Raw genomic sequence first — 14,161 nt, 5'->3', positions numbered from 1 at the left:
CCCCCCGGCCGGCGGGGGGGGGGGGGGGGGGGGGGGAAGAGACGGAGAAAGGGGAGAGAGATTTATGGATTGGAAATTAAAACTAATTTAATAAAACAATAATAACGAAAAATAACAGTCATAGCAGTCTCTCAGGGCAGGAGAAATGATATGATATTTGGCATGGTTTGTGCCCATGGGTTGCGGATTAAAGGTGTCATCTTCTAGAAGTTACTGGACACCACTGATGAAGCTAGCTATGTTTTCAGCATCGTGGTGTTAGCCTGAAAGACACTTAGTGAACACTGTTAGTATTATGTAGCAATTAACATCATAGAATTCAAAACTGAGTATTCTCACCTAGAGTCAAATCATCTTGTGGTACACATTGAACTTCACCATCCTTCAGCATCATCCATCAAGTAAATCCAGGCCCCTGAGCAAAAGCAATTCTGTGAATGGGTTTGCCTTCACCAGAAGCAGGAAAAACCCAGACAGTTTTCCCCAGCATATTCCTTTCATACACCACAGGGACTTTATCTCCTTTTATCGTAGGTAAAAGGTCTGACTGAGCAGGACAATTTTGTGCTTTTTATTTTTCAATTTTTTTTAAAAACAGTTCAAGCTCCCACCGAGCCCCCTCAGCTTCCAGGAAAGTGCCCTGAATCAGAAGGACACAAGTCTTGGATCCCTTTCCGAGGTCATTGCTACTATATTGAATCTTCATCTACAAGAAACTGGGCCCAGGCATCTTTAGAATGTCTTCGACTAGGTAAGTATCCTCCTTAATCAAAGAGCACATGTTTCTGGCTTGCTTTCCCTCTCTGTGGAAAGCTGAATATGTGCTATGTATTTTTGTGATTTCAAGGATGGTCCAAGTGTTGGAAAAGCGAGTTGTGTCCAGTTATTGCCTCAGTTTGAGAGGAGATGGAAAATAGCTGTCTACCAGTGGCACACACTGTCTTTCATGTGTGTGGGACCAGGCATTAGAGGAGCCATGTGGCCTGGAGTAGAGATGACAGAAGTGGAAACTTTGTCCTCTGACCCTGCTAGGAAGTAGTCAGCCTCATCCACAGTAGTCATTAAATGTTATTTTAATGGCATTTTATATCTTTTGTATTCCTGATCTAATTTGCCCCTTGATTATTGCAGTTTTATGCCACTGGAATGAAAGTTACAGCTTCTAAGCTGTATAATATATTAGTAAACTAGAGTTGTTGTGTTGTTTCATTCTCGCAACTTCCTTCTCTGGGAAAGTGATATAAGATTCATTATGCTAGACTTTATATGTCTATAGCATTAGTGGCAATGCAACTTAGGTGTCTAACCTCCCATTAGAGTACGCAGAGATCTTGTTCATGCTGTCAGCAGAACTGAGTACAGATTCATCTTCACTGGAAGTATGTATCAACATTCGGTCAGGTGAATTGCACCCTAAACTCCACTGACTGGATTGATGAGGTCTCCATTGATAATAAACCTACCAGTCAAACTCGTGTCAAATACAGACACCTAATGCTGAGTAAGAAGAATCTCACTCTTTCTGCTGGTACTTAGGCTCATTCTTGGGTTCTCATAGCTAGTATGTTGCCAGCTCTAGTTTCGGAAACTAGTATTTTTAAGGGAAAGTTCAAGTTTTGGTGTATGTTTTTTAAATCTTACTATATTCTCCACATCCACATTTGTGTAACATTTGGAAGAAGGTACTTGATAATACACTTTTAAATATAGAAAAGTCTCCATAACAGAACACTCTGGCTGTAGCTCAGTCTTTAAGACTATGACAAATGATACATTGTGACCCATTTCTATACAGTCTTCTGAGTTCTTTTGTTGACAGGACAGATGCTCAGTCTTTGAAAGCTGCAATGTATATTCTTAGTCAGGCATAGTCAAAAAGACCTTGACAGCTGTGCACATAACACCTGTTACATGTTATCTGCAATTCTCTCCTTTAAGTGGAATGATTATAATTTTGAATAAGCTTGTGTGAGAAATTAAGTAACATTGCATTTCTTTGGAGGACTGAGTTTCTGCAATAGACTTTCAATAAGAAAAGTGGGACAAATAAAGAGTTTTAAGGTGAAATTTTAGAGGAATTGCATGATGATGTTGCATGCGATAGCAGGTGCCTCCACCCACTGACTCATGTTGTCCACAGCTGCCCCACATCTTTGTTGTTGGAATCTGCAGTTACATCAGAATTGCCTTTTTCTGTTGAACTAAGATTCCTGAAAAAAGGCACTGACCATGTATTTCAGCGTGTGTGGTAAAAGAATGACAGTATGTGGAATTTAAAATTTGAATGCTAGTATACTTAAGACTTCATGTCACTGACAGCCCCTTGCCTTCAATGCTAACCTTAATCTTTCATGGTAATTGTTAGGGCAGGCTAAATCCAGCAGCTCAGCAGAGGCAAGGCTGCCATAACTCTATGCTCCCAAGTCCAACCAGTGACAAGGCTGAAAATGAGTTCCTTGTATGTGCACACACACACATATAAAACACATCTATACGTGTATTTGTGGCTGGCCACACAGATCAGCACAAACAGAAACACAGAGCGCTCACGTGAGCACAACCTGCACCAACACCCTTATTGTGTTCCTCTCTCTGGCTGATCAGGATGAAGGTCTGTTAGTGGGAGTATATACATAAGTACAATGTGGATCCCTCCAGCAGCTGGACTCAGACACTCAGTTTGCCCAGTAGCTGGCCCATGGATCTCAGTGTCCTCAGTTGCTGCAACCTGGAAATATGAGCACCCATGGCCACCAATCTAGCTCTTGTTGCTGGTGCAGACGCCGTCCCAGCGACAGATACACACTGGTCCTTCCAGTAGCCATGGTTGTGCCCATAGAGGCACAGAGGGGCTTACACACATACAGAACTAACTGGAACTCCCCCGGTCCCCCAGTAGCCTTCCCTACTTGGTCTCACCCTTAGAGATGCATACACACCAGCAGGTCTCATCCTTAGAGACCCGCAGCCCTTAAGATCACTCCAACAGCTGGCTGGGACTCCCCTGGTCCCTCTGATAGCCAGCTCACCTTGTGGTCTCACCCTTGGTGATGCGCACACACACCTGGCTTACCTACTTCTGGCTAGGCTGACTTGTCATTGATCACACACTCACTCATGTACCTGCACTTGCTCCAGTTGCTGGCACCACAGACACAAGGGTGTCTCAGTCACAGTCCCACTCCAGTTGCTGGTACATGCACACAGATGCACACAGAATGAAGAGTCTTTCATCCATGAAAATAGTGAGAGTTTAATAAGAAGGTAGGACTGTCTGACCAGATCAGGTGCGTGGTGTGGCCAGACAACCATGCTGACCAGAAGACTGTTTACACATGATCAGTCTTTTTATTCCCTTAACCCTCTATGTTCCCATGCTTGTTCCTCCCAAATCATCTGGGTCCATCCCTTTCCCTGTCTTTGGTTCCTCCTCTGAATATCTCATAATAAGTCTTGTGCAATCTTGAAATTGCATCTTCTGTATCCCATTGTATATCCCATACCCCTAGGCAGTAACTCTCCTCAGTCTGAAAGGTACTCTGAAATTGGCTTGCCTCAATAGGTTTCATGCCTGGATAAGGGCTGAGGATGTCCTGTGACAGTCCCAGGAGGGGCCTGAGCAAGATGGCCCATCCTCTGAGTCCATAATTTGGGTTATTCCCCTGCCATTGTGCCTCTTTTTTCCTCTGAGCTTATGGAGATTGGTCTTCGATGGGCTGATGGCTCCTGTGATGGGCCTCTGAGTAGCCAGGGAAGGGGTTCCCCATCTGCCATTGTTTCTCTGTGCTCCTTTGTGGATACACAGTGAAGCTTTTCATCACACAGCCTAACAGTAACCAAACATCTGATACCATTCAGCAAAAGGGGAACAATTAGAAAAGCGTAAAGACTACAGTGAAAAAAGAGGAACATTCCATGTTCTTATATCCTGCTGTCCCTGCTTGCACTCTGCATTCTGTTTGCAGTTGGACATTTTCCAATTGTATCTTACCCATAGTAGAATTCTGAACCATAGTAGAATTTATCAGTAACTCAGCAGTAATTCTGATGACTTTTATATTTTCATTCTCTGTAACTGTGCCTTCCTTACCTGAGAAAAAAACACCTTCAAAAATTCAACAGTCAAGGACCAAACACAGCTATTTCTCCATACCTATTGACTGCATTCCAGCCCCACACTAAAGAGAACCGAAGATGTACTTTCTCCAGTGTTCAGTACCACTCCATACAAAGTTGTGTAGCTCATTCTGCCTGCTGGCTCCATGCTGTGACTTCCTGACTTTGCTAGGGTGTCATATAGAATGAATCATAGCAGATGCCTAGTGTTGTATGTGGATGACTAACAGGGTACTACACTAACTGAGCAACAGATGACCGAGATGATCTTTCTTTCTCTGATGGCTACAAAGAGAATGTAGGAAAATAAGACCTGGTTAAAAAGTCACACTAAGGACTGTGTTTCAGAAAGTCAGCAAAGTCTGTGCTATACATGAGCTATACAAAGACTCAGAAAACATTTAATCATTAATGTGTGAAGTTATATTGTGCACAGATTGAAGTTATACATACAGTTTACTAAAATTTTTATTTTTTTTAGAGGTTTGTTTTTTTTTTAAATATTAACACATCAGCAGAAATTTATGGTGGTTATAATATTGGCCTGTTGTAATTCGCCTACAGTTGTTATTCAATTATGTTGCTATTTCCCAGTGGGTGAGGAAACAAACAAAATGCTAGTGCAATGTCATGGAAATGATAAGAAATACTTCAGCAACAACACTGGAGTCCTTCATAAGATATTATCCAAAGTTAGATTCTGTTTTGAACTTCAAACTCGGTTTGGAATTCAGCACAGATAGTCAGTGGCAAAAATAAGACTGACATTTGACAGGACAATGAGAATGCTTTCTACTGTGAAACTTACATCTCTAAGAGATTTTTTTTTTCCTGTGTGTCTCCCAGGTGCTTCTTTGGTATCGGTTGAAGACTCAGCTGAAGCCAACTTTCTGACATACACCATTGAACCACTTGAAGGGAAAACGTCAACTTTTTGGACAGGAATGTACAGAAATGTGGATGGTAATTTCTTTACTTTTAACATCTTTTTGTTTGGTGAATAATTGTCATAAGCTCTTTGACATGGGTTTTGAAAATTTCACATTATACTTCTGTGATATATAAAAAGTAAAATTAGAAAAGGTAATATATTATCATCATAGAGGAAGCTGGTCAATTGTAATCAAGCAATAACCAGTAATACATAACAGAATAACCAGAAAGTTCCTCTTAAAGCAAGAAAAGTAATTCACAACAAAATAAGGCACAAAGGTGCATATAGCAGAGTACAGACAGGACTGTGTTGGGAGTTGAGCCAAAGTCAAATGGTTCTCAAATGTGGAGAGGCCTTGGGTTGATGTATTTGTCACTGAGATACTCCAATTTTTGAGCTAGAGAACAGTGTGGCTAACATGACCTCTAGTCTTTGGAATCACCATCCTGGAATGAGCAGTCACCCATCTTTAGTTACAGCTGGCCCTCAGAACAGCTTCACTTTGAAGCTGGAATTGTTTGTGTCTTTGGAATTGTGTATCAGAAGTCTTTCTATTTTCTGCCTCACTGTAAGAAAGGTAAGGTAAGAGAGAACAGGCAATAGGCTGCTTTAATTAAATCTTAAATTTGTTGATTATTGCTTTTTCATTAGTATAATTAGTATTCAATTAAATAACTATTTCTGTCTTTATGATAGACCTAAGAGTTACTGAAGTCTTCTGCTGTTCAGAGTAAAAGCTCCAGTATAACAATGTCAGAGGCAGGACTGCAGAATTGTTCAGGTGACTTGGGGTGGGATTTTCTTGAGTTTTGGAGTTTTTTTTATATAACTGCCTGCTCAACCACTTCAGTGACAAACTAGTTGGGGAGAAGACAAATATTCAATTATGGTACTTGAATCTGAACCAGGAAAAGTGAAAGTTTTCAGTAGAAGAGGAAAGAATTTGAAGAGAGTAATGATTTATAACCGTAAGACATAAAGAAAAGCTGAGGTTTACTTATGTGGTTAATTGATGCATAAAATGTTTTTTGAAGTGGTCTAGAGCAGGTGCAGAACAGTAAAGTTCTTACAGTGATCATAAACACAAGAGCTACTTCAGCAATTACATGTCATTGTATTACTAGATAGTGATTATAGTGAGTTCAGCATAACTAGATTTCATATCTTTGGAAACATGACTGTATCCAGATGCTATGCCCTGACAGAAAGGGTGGCAGGCAATTTTTTTTTAAAAAAGCAAAATATGAAGAATCTTGTAAGAAAACAAAACATAGCTTTCATGTTGAGTCTAAGAACTTGCTTGTTTAAGTACAACTTAAGAGTCACAAGAGGCACATTTACTCTAAATAAATAACACTATTAAGAGAAAGAAAGAAAAAAAGGAACAGGAAGGAAGTGACAGAAAGTCCCAGCATAGTTGAACAACAGTGATCACAAGATTTTGAAACAGATCTTTAAGAAGGAAAATTGTGTGTGTAAAGTCAGTGGAAAGGAGCAGAAAAACAAATGGAATAAAATTGGACTCAGAAACACTTCAGTGGGGGCTTTGAAAAAAGTAACACAAAACTTCCCCAAAAATTACTGAAATAAAGAGCATTCTGATGAAGATAAATTATGTTTTGACATCAGTAATTTCCATAAATCGAATAAATAGACACTGCATCATTGCAATAAATCGTGGGAGATACTTTAAAATTTCTTGCCTTAGTAACATCATAAGCCAGATTGACCTATCATTTTTCAAAAAATTGATGTTGTATTATTTGCATAAAAATTTAAGGGCAACATAGTGTGTTAGACCAAAAATCTAAATAGTCCAGTGACTTGTCTCCAAGACTGGCCACAAGTAGCTTTCTCAGGAAGGCAATAAATGTGGAGCAGGTGTCAAGATGGAAATGAATCCTGTCTTGGTTTTCCATATTAAATGTTTTTCCAATTAGGAGAATGGCTGTGGCTAGACAACACTGCAGTGAATTTTGTCAACTGGAATGTAGGAGAACCTTCCCCTCAACAAAGTGAGCACTGTGTTGAAATGTACGCAAACTCTGGGTACTGGAATAATATCTATTGCTCTTCCTACAAAGGCTATGTCTGTAAAAAGCCAAAAAGTAAGTGCTAAATTTATGAATTTGTCTTATGAGTGGAGTGTGCTCCTTGTATGCTAATATTAGTAGACGGTTGTTACACGCAGTGCATTTTAGCTGGGTGTTTTGTGGTTTTATAAATGCCAAGGGATGCACGTTTGTATGCCAACAAAAAGATAGAATAACTCTTGTCAGAAAGCAGAAGTTCTGGCCAGTGCTCAAGTTCCTTCAGAATTGTCTTAAAGAGATTGTGTTCCTATATCTTAACTGCACCTAGTGTAGACACTTAACAAGTTTGCCTGTTCTGTATCTATAATCGTTGAGTAATCACAATGTTAGTACTGTGCCTTGCACACACAAATATGTCCCATCTATTTGAAAATACATTCCTTAGGGTATCCCCTCTGCTCAGCCCAGGGAGTACTCTCTGCTTACTTCCTTCTGGCAGTCTCATGTGCATGCATTTTCTGACTATGAAGCAGTGTTTCTGTGAATTGAATGCTTATGAATTGTGAATTAATGAACAGTTTGAGACCTTTTGTATCTGTGTTCTCCTGTTTTGAGAAGATGAATGAATGAAAAGCAAAGGAAATAGCATAGTCTGAATGCGCAAAGCGAGCAGCATAGTCTGAATAAGCTAAACTGAAAGCGTCTTGAAATAACTGAATGTGCAAATTTGACAGTAAAGGCATCTAGTGCATATGTGTTCCAAAAAGTCATCCTAATAATTTCTTCCAGCATGTATAGCAATGTCAAAATCTCTTACTAATGTTTACTGAGAAGAGTGAAATACATGTAGTAGCTGAAATATGCCCACTTCCTCCCCAAGACCGGAAATGAGAGAAATTCTGCTATCCTTTCTCTAAATTTGCCCTCATGCAAAATTATTCTTACTTCCTCAGATGCTTGCAATGACAATGGTATCTTCTATAGGAAATACTGCAGAACTGTCAGATATAACCATCCATTCAGAGTCTACTTACCTGTCTTTTTACATTGTGATTGACAAACAAAAAAGCACTTTATTTTCATTCTCCATCCAGAATAGTCATAGATGTAGGTAACAAGTTTTAAAATCAATGTCCACCCTTCCTTTTCAACCATTCAACTCATCTGTTTGTGCTGGTACTGAGCCATATCAAGGACCTGAAGCAGATGAAAGCTAGTTACTTTTTCTAGGTTTAGCTTCAGCCAGTCTAGCCTCCTGAGCAGGAATACCATGGAGTCAGGGAAACGTCAGTGTCAATGCAAAGACTATATAGTTGCTTACTCAAGGACAGGACACAACCAAGTCCTACACTGTTGTAGAAATGCAGCTTGGCTTGGCACAGTTTTGCAAAGCTGTGATAATTCTCCATTTTCAGAATTGAAAAAAAAATATTAAATAGCTATAAGCTAATAAGTGGGGTCTTAGAAGCATGATTTTACTTGCATTTGCTACGGCTTGTTACATTTACTGTTTACTGAAGAGGCTGCAGACACACAACTGTGACTGAAGCCTTCCCGTAGAGTAGATGCTATTTTCTGTTCCATTTATTGAGGTAATTTTTACCAGAGTAATTTGAAATTCTGTAGCGAGTCTGTTCCATAAATAATCTAACTTTATTTTGTAAGTAAGGAGATACTCTAAAGAACTGTTCAGTAGTTCAACAGGTGCTAGTTGATTGTGCTACAAAAAGTGACTAGGTGTATTATGTTTTGATGATCTTAAAGGTCCTTTCTAACCTAAACGATTCTATGATTCTATGTTCATGGCATCTCACTCTTGCTTTTCAGGAATAGCAGATTCACATCCCTAATTATACTGCTTGTTTAACCTGTAGGTAGGTTTAACATGCAGTCATCTCATACCAAAACCCAACAGTGATGTGCATAATATGCATGATTAGTGCTATACCAAACTTGGCCAGTCAACAATTTTTGGTGAACAAGGAAAAAGTGTCTAGGTTATTATATTCCAAAAATTTTCCAGTCAAATGAAGCAAAGCAGCCAGAGGATTATTTTCCAAATTTGCATAATCTAAATAATTTCCTTCTATTCCTTGTTACATTTCTGAGACTGTTTTTTACACTGTGCTTTTGGACATAAGGTAGCATTAGGACAAGAGGAAATGGTCTCAAGTTGTGCCAGGGGAGGTTCAGGTTTGATATTAGGAAGAACTTCTTCACTGTAAGAGTCGTTAGGCATTGGAACAGGCTCCCCAGGGAGGTGGTGGAGTCACCATCCCTGGAGGTGTTCAAAAAACGTTTAGATGTGGCGCTTCGAGACATTGTCTAGTGGGTTTAGCAGGCATGGTGGCATTGGGTATACGGTTGGATTTGATGATCTTTGAGGTCTCTTCCAACCACAATGATTCTATGATTCTATGACTATCTTCACAGAATCACAGAACAGTTGAGGTTGGAAGGGATGTCTGGGGGTCACCTGGTCCAATCCCCTGCTCAGGCAGGGCCACCTAGAGCCAGTTGTGTAGGACCACATGCAGGTGGCTTTTGAATATCTCCAAGGATGGAGACTCCACAACCTCCCTGGGCAATCTGTGCCAGTGCTCAGTCACCCTCACAGTGAAAAAGTGTTTCCTGATGTTCAGAGGGAACCTCCTGTGTTTCAGTTTGTGCCCATTGCCTCTGGTCCTGTCACTGGGCACTACTGAGAAAAGCCTGGCTCTGTCATCTTTGCACCCTCCCTTCAGGTATTTGTATACAGTGATGAGATCCCCTGTGAACCTTCTCTTCTAGGCTAAACAGTTCCAGGTCTCTCAGTCTTTCCTCACCTAAGAGATGCTCCAGCCCCTTCATCATCTTCGTGGCCCTTTGATGGACTCCTTCCAGTAGCTCTCTCTCTCTCTCTTGTACTTTGGAGTCCAGAACTGGACACGACATGCAACGTAGAAAACATGCAATGCCTCTAGAAAGCACTTCAAAAATGTACAAATACAGAAAGGTCCCAGTTTCCCTGTTTTCCATAGATTTGTGTGCTGGTGTAGTGCAGACAGGTAACAAACTGCTTTTTATTGAAACAGCAGTAATAGATGCTTTTCATGATAGAAACTCTTGGAAACATCCAAGTACTTATGCCTAGTTTTACTCTGAAGAGCTAAATATAGAGTAATATTTGTCTCTAAACATAAAACTAGCTAGGCTAACAGACACTCCAGCAGAGTTCTGGAAAATCTTTGGAAGTCGAGATTGTTGGATTATTAATGAAATCAGGCAATGTAAGTAAGGATTGGTAAAATCACCTTTTTCAGAATGGAACATGATGCATTGATTCAAGATTTATAGACTCATTGTATGTCCACATGGCAAAATATGGATCTTCATCTTAAATGATGGCCCAGTTTTCCCAGCAAGCCAGATTTCGTGGTCCAGATATTAAATTTTAAATGAGCTACAAACATTTTAGTTTGAATGTGATACATGGTAAGACATTTTGGAGTTCATGAGTGATTTTAATTGTCTGTAGGTAGGCCATTAAAGTTTCTTGGCAAACCAAGTTTATTGCACTTGCTGTGTTTGCATCAGATAACAAGTACTGCAAGAATTTGTAATTATATTGAGGATTATGTTAGATCATCTGTGTCCTGAAGATGCTATGTAGATTTTCTTGGGGTTTTACACTGATGTCAGGGTCTGTCTCTGTGGAGCTCTTTGATGTTTCTTCTTTTCTGCTAGTTTATGTAAGTAACTACATAAGAGACCAGAATACAACATCCCATGGTGCTATGCCTGTTGATAGGTGTACATAGCTCTGTACAGATGAAACCCAAGTATTTTCGGTATTTAGTGGTATATACTACCATATATTTCTCTGAATATGATTTTCAATATATTCCAAATATAGAAAAAATAATGAATAATGTAGAAATAAATAACAGAATATTATAATAACACAATTCTTTTTCAATGTTTTGAAATGCCAGCAACTGACATGCCACCAGCAAGTGAAATGCCACCAGCTGAAATGCCTACAAAGGGTAAGAATGTTGTCTTTCAGATAGACAAAAACTAGTCCCATGTAAGAGAAGAACAAATCATATTCTTTATTATGTCTCTTACATGTTCTTATGTACCTGAGTACCATGTCTGTTTCCTAGGAGCATATTATTTCCTACTAGAATACAATATACACCATTCAGTGTCCAAATGCAGATTTAAAAAAATAACAATTTGTGATATAGCATACAATGTTAGCATTTTAAAATCAATTAATTTTATGTTGCTACCTTTGTGTCTCATTATTTTGAAACAAATGAAGCACTTTTGCTTAAAACATCATGCTTTCTAAAGAAATTGTTTCCAGTAATCAAATAAAGAGTATGTAGCGTCCCCTTGATTCCTTTGTATTTGTTTTCAGCAATGACAAAGGATGAGAAGGCTCCTACTCTGACCCATGGTAAAACAGGAGTTGTAGTTATTGTTGTCATCCTCATCCTAGTTGGAAGCAGCCTTGCAGGCTATCTCTTCTACAAAAGAAGAAAGAATCGCTTGTCAACAAATGACAGCTTCGAGAACAATTTGTATTTTAATAGTGATGCAGTTCCTGGAACTAGTGACACAAAGGATCTTGTGACCAACATAGAACAAAATGAACATGCGACACTGTAATGTAATAAAATGAAATGTAATGTAATATGTAATGTAAAATGTAATGTAATAAAATATAATGTGCCTTGTTTTAATAAAATTATGCAATTAGAATTAAGCCAAAGCTATTTTCTCATGCACGAATACTGTAGTAGCCAGTTTCAGTGTGTGCGTAATATTGTATACAGCAGTCACTTTATTTTGTAACCATTGTATAATCTGTAAGATTTCAGATCTCATGATTTGATGATCCACACTGGTGAGTGTGGGTCTTAAAAAAACTTGAGATAATATTGACAAATTATTAAATGGAACAATAGAAATGGATGCAATAAAGGAAGTAAAATGTAGATCCTCTTGAGAAGGCTCCCAAGATTTGAAGTTTCTACACCAGATTTATTTCAAACCATGTTAATGCACAGGTTCTCCAAGCTATTCAGCAAACACCTCTAATTCTATCATCTTTCAAGTATCCCTAGGGTCTTAACTACAGGAGTAGTTGCTAGATGACAAGTCTGTATTTAGGCACAACCTTTTTGAACCTCACAGGAAAAAAAAACTTTTATGATATAATTTCAGTTCCCATCATTTTGTACAACACAGAGGACCAAGTATGTGGTTCTTGTAGTTTATATATTCTAGGATTTAATCAGGTAAAATCAGGGGGCAGGCTTCTGGAATAGAAAAGTGCGGTTGGCATTAACTGCCAGTGTTCTGGCTGGCCACAAGTGGGTTTGTCTGGGAGAGGTGATGAAGGTCATCGCAAAACCTCCTTATCAGGACAACAGCTACAGAGGAGAGGGAGAAACTTTACCTATACCTGTTCCGAAGGTTTATAGGAGCACTGGACAGCTGTTAAGTTGATCACGTTGGTACTGTTCTCCTACAGCCTCTCAATAAATAGCATAGGTTTGTGGGGTGTGTGCTGGAAGTCAAGAGCAATTGAGCTTTACCAATGCATTAGTTACTACTGATTTTATTTCCTTTTAAAAATGGCTAGATCCATTACCATTTATGGAAATCTTACATTCCCCAAAGTAGAGTTTATATTCCTCATTTTTGTAAATCTTGTAAAATGTAAATCATGCACGATTCCTCACTTGCATACAAAGCTTTGCAAGGTTTGATTTTGTGGTTTCAGATTTTGTTCTGTGAAATAAACAGTAACTAGCTTTGATTTTTTAAATAGTTTTTCATTTTATAGTCTATATAAGGCTCTGTAACAGGATAAAATTAAATGAGAGATGATACAGCCATGGAGATGATGATGATGATAAATTTCAACGACAGTTGTGATCAAGTAATATATTGATCATATTTTCCTGAACCTATCCTGGGATTGTCTACTTAAAACCAAGACAAAGATTTCAGCTGAGTGGCTTATTAAAAATCTTGAATTACACATGTGTGTAAGATGGGGAAATTTTTCCTGGAACTGTTTTTCTCTGTCCTGCTCCCTTTCTCCTAGTTATTTCCTTGCCTCTGCTGCTACTGCTGTTCCCATTTTTAAGGCACAGTTGTTTGAGCATGTCTTTTCAAGGAGTAGTACCTCTAACGGTTCTTCACGCCACCTGATGTGGCTTATGTGCCAGAAGCCTCCTGACTGACTGATTAATGATGTTAAGGATGACATTGTTTCTATTATGTGGAGAAGTGGCGCCAGCAAGAAAGGCATGTGAAAAGGACAGGGAAAGCAGTCTCTACCCAAAAGAAGTTCAGTCCTGTCCTGGGGCCCTGCAGTTCTTAAGGCAGTATCTGCACACCGAGTGATTCTTCCAGATAACATTTCATCACATGTATATATGCAAATAGATGACTGGAAGGAAAAAAAAGATTGAGGGGATGTCTCTTTTCCAGTGCTTTGCCATACTTATCAGGTACATCTCTACAGCTAAAAAGTGTTGGGGAGAGAATCCAGCTACTGGAGCCTGGATAGTCCTGAACTCATTCACCCAGTGTACTGTCTGAAATCCAGCATCATCTTTGAGTTGAAGAGAATTAAAAATGGCATGCTAGTTAAGCTGGCAGCAGGGGTAGCTGCCTTTGTGAAATGCTGGATTTGTTCTGCTCTCCTGTCCAAATGGGTACAGAAAAAATAGAGGAGGTTCCAAATGAGAAGGTCTACTCTGAAGATGGATCTACTTGACCTGCTCATTTTAGAAAGAGTGGGAGTGAAAAAGAAAGATTTTCAGAAGAGGAGGAAATTTAAGCTGCATGGTTTACTGTCCATCCCATTGCAATACAATGGAATTGAAGCGAATTTCCCATTAAAAAGAGCAAATGTAGAAGCAGTGGCATTTACTGCACAAAACTCATTGCAGTTGCATGTAGTAAGCTGAAGATGAGCACTGAAACTTTATACACAAAATCTAATAGCAATCTATTTGAATGGAAGGTAGAGAAACGAACAAGCTTGAACATTTTAAACAATCTTTAATTA

At 39.1% G+C, this 14,161-nt stretch overlaps 1 protein-coding gene across 1 annotated transcript in view; it reads left to right on the top strand.

Moving 5' to 3' along the window:
• The window catches only part of LOC104159586 (macrophage mannose receptor 1-like), a gene marked incomplete at its 5' end in the record, with an annotated part of 17,048 nt that extends 5,219 nt beyond the window's left edge, over positions 1–11,829 (top strand). The window contains 5 exons of the mRNA XM_009697533.1: positions 599–751; positions 4,963–5,079; positions 6,991–7,158; positions 11,058–11,111; positions 11,492–11,829. Coding sequence (XP_009695835.1) covers positions 599–751; positions 4,963–5,079; positions 6,991–7,158; positions 11,058–11,111; positions 11,492–11,742 — 743 coding nt within the window. The remainder of the gene's footprint in view (positions 1–598; positions 752–4,962; positions 5,080–6,990; positions 7,159–11,057; positions 11,112–11,491) is intronic.
• Positions 11,830–14,161: the final 2,332 nt, after the last annotated feature.

This window comes from Cariama cristata, unplaced genomic scaffold (genome assembly GCF_000690535.1).
Source record: "Cariama cristata isolate BGI_N322 unplaced genomic scaffold, ASM69053v1 scaffold15600, whole genome shotgun sequence".
NCBI classification, from domain to species: Eukaryota; Metazoa; Chordata; class Aves; order Cariamiformes; family Cariamidae; genus Cariama; species Cariama cristata.
Note: the sequence above shows the minus strand (reverse complement) of the source record. Positions and strands in the feature narration are given on the sequence as shown.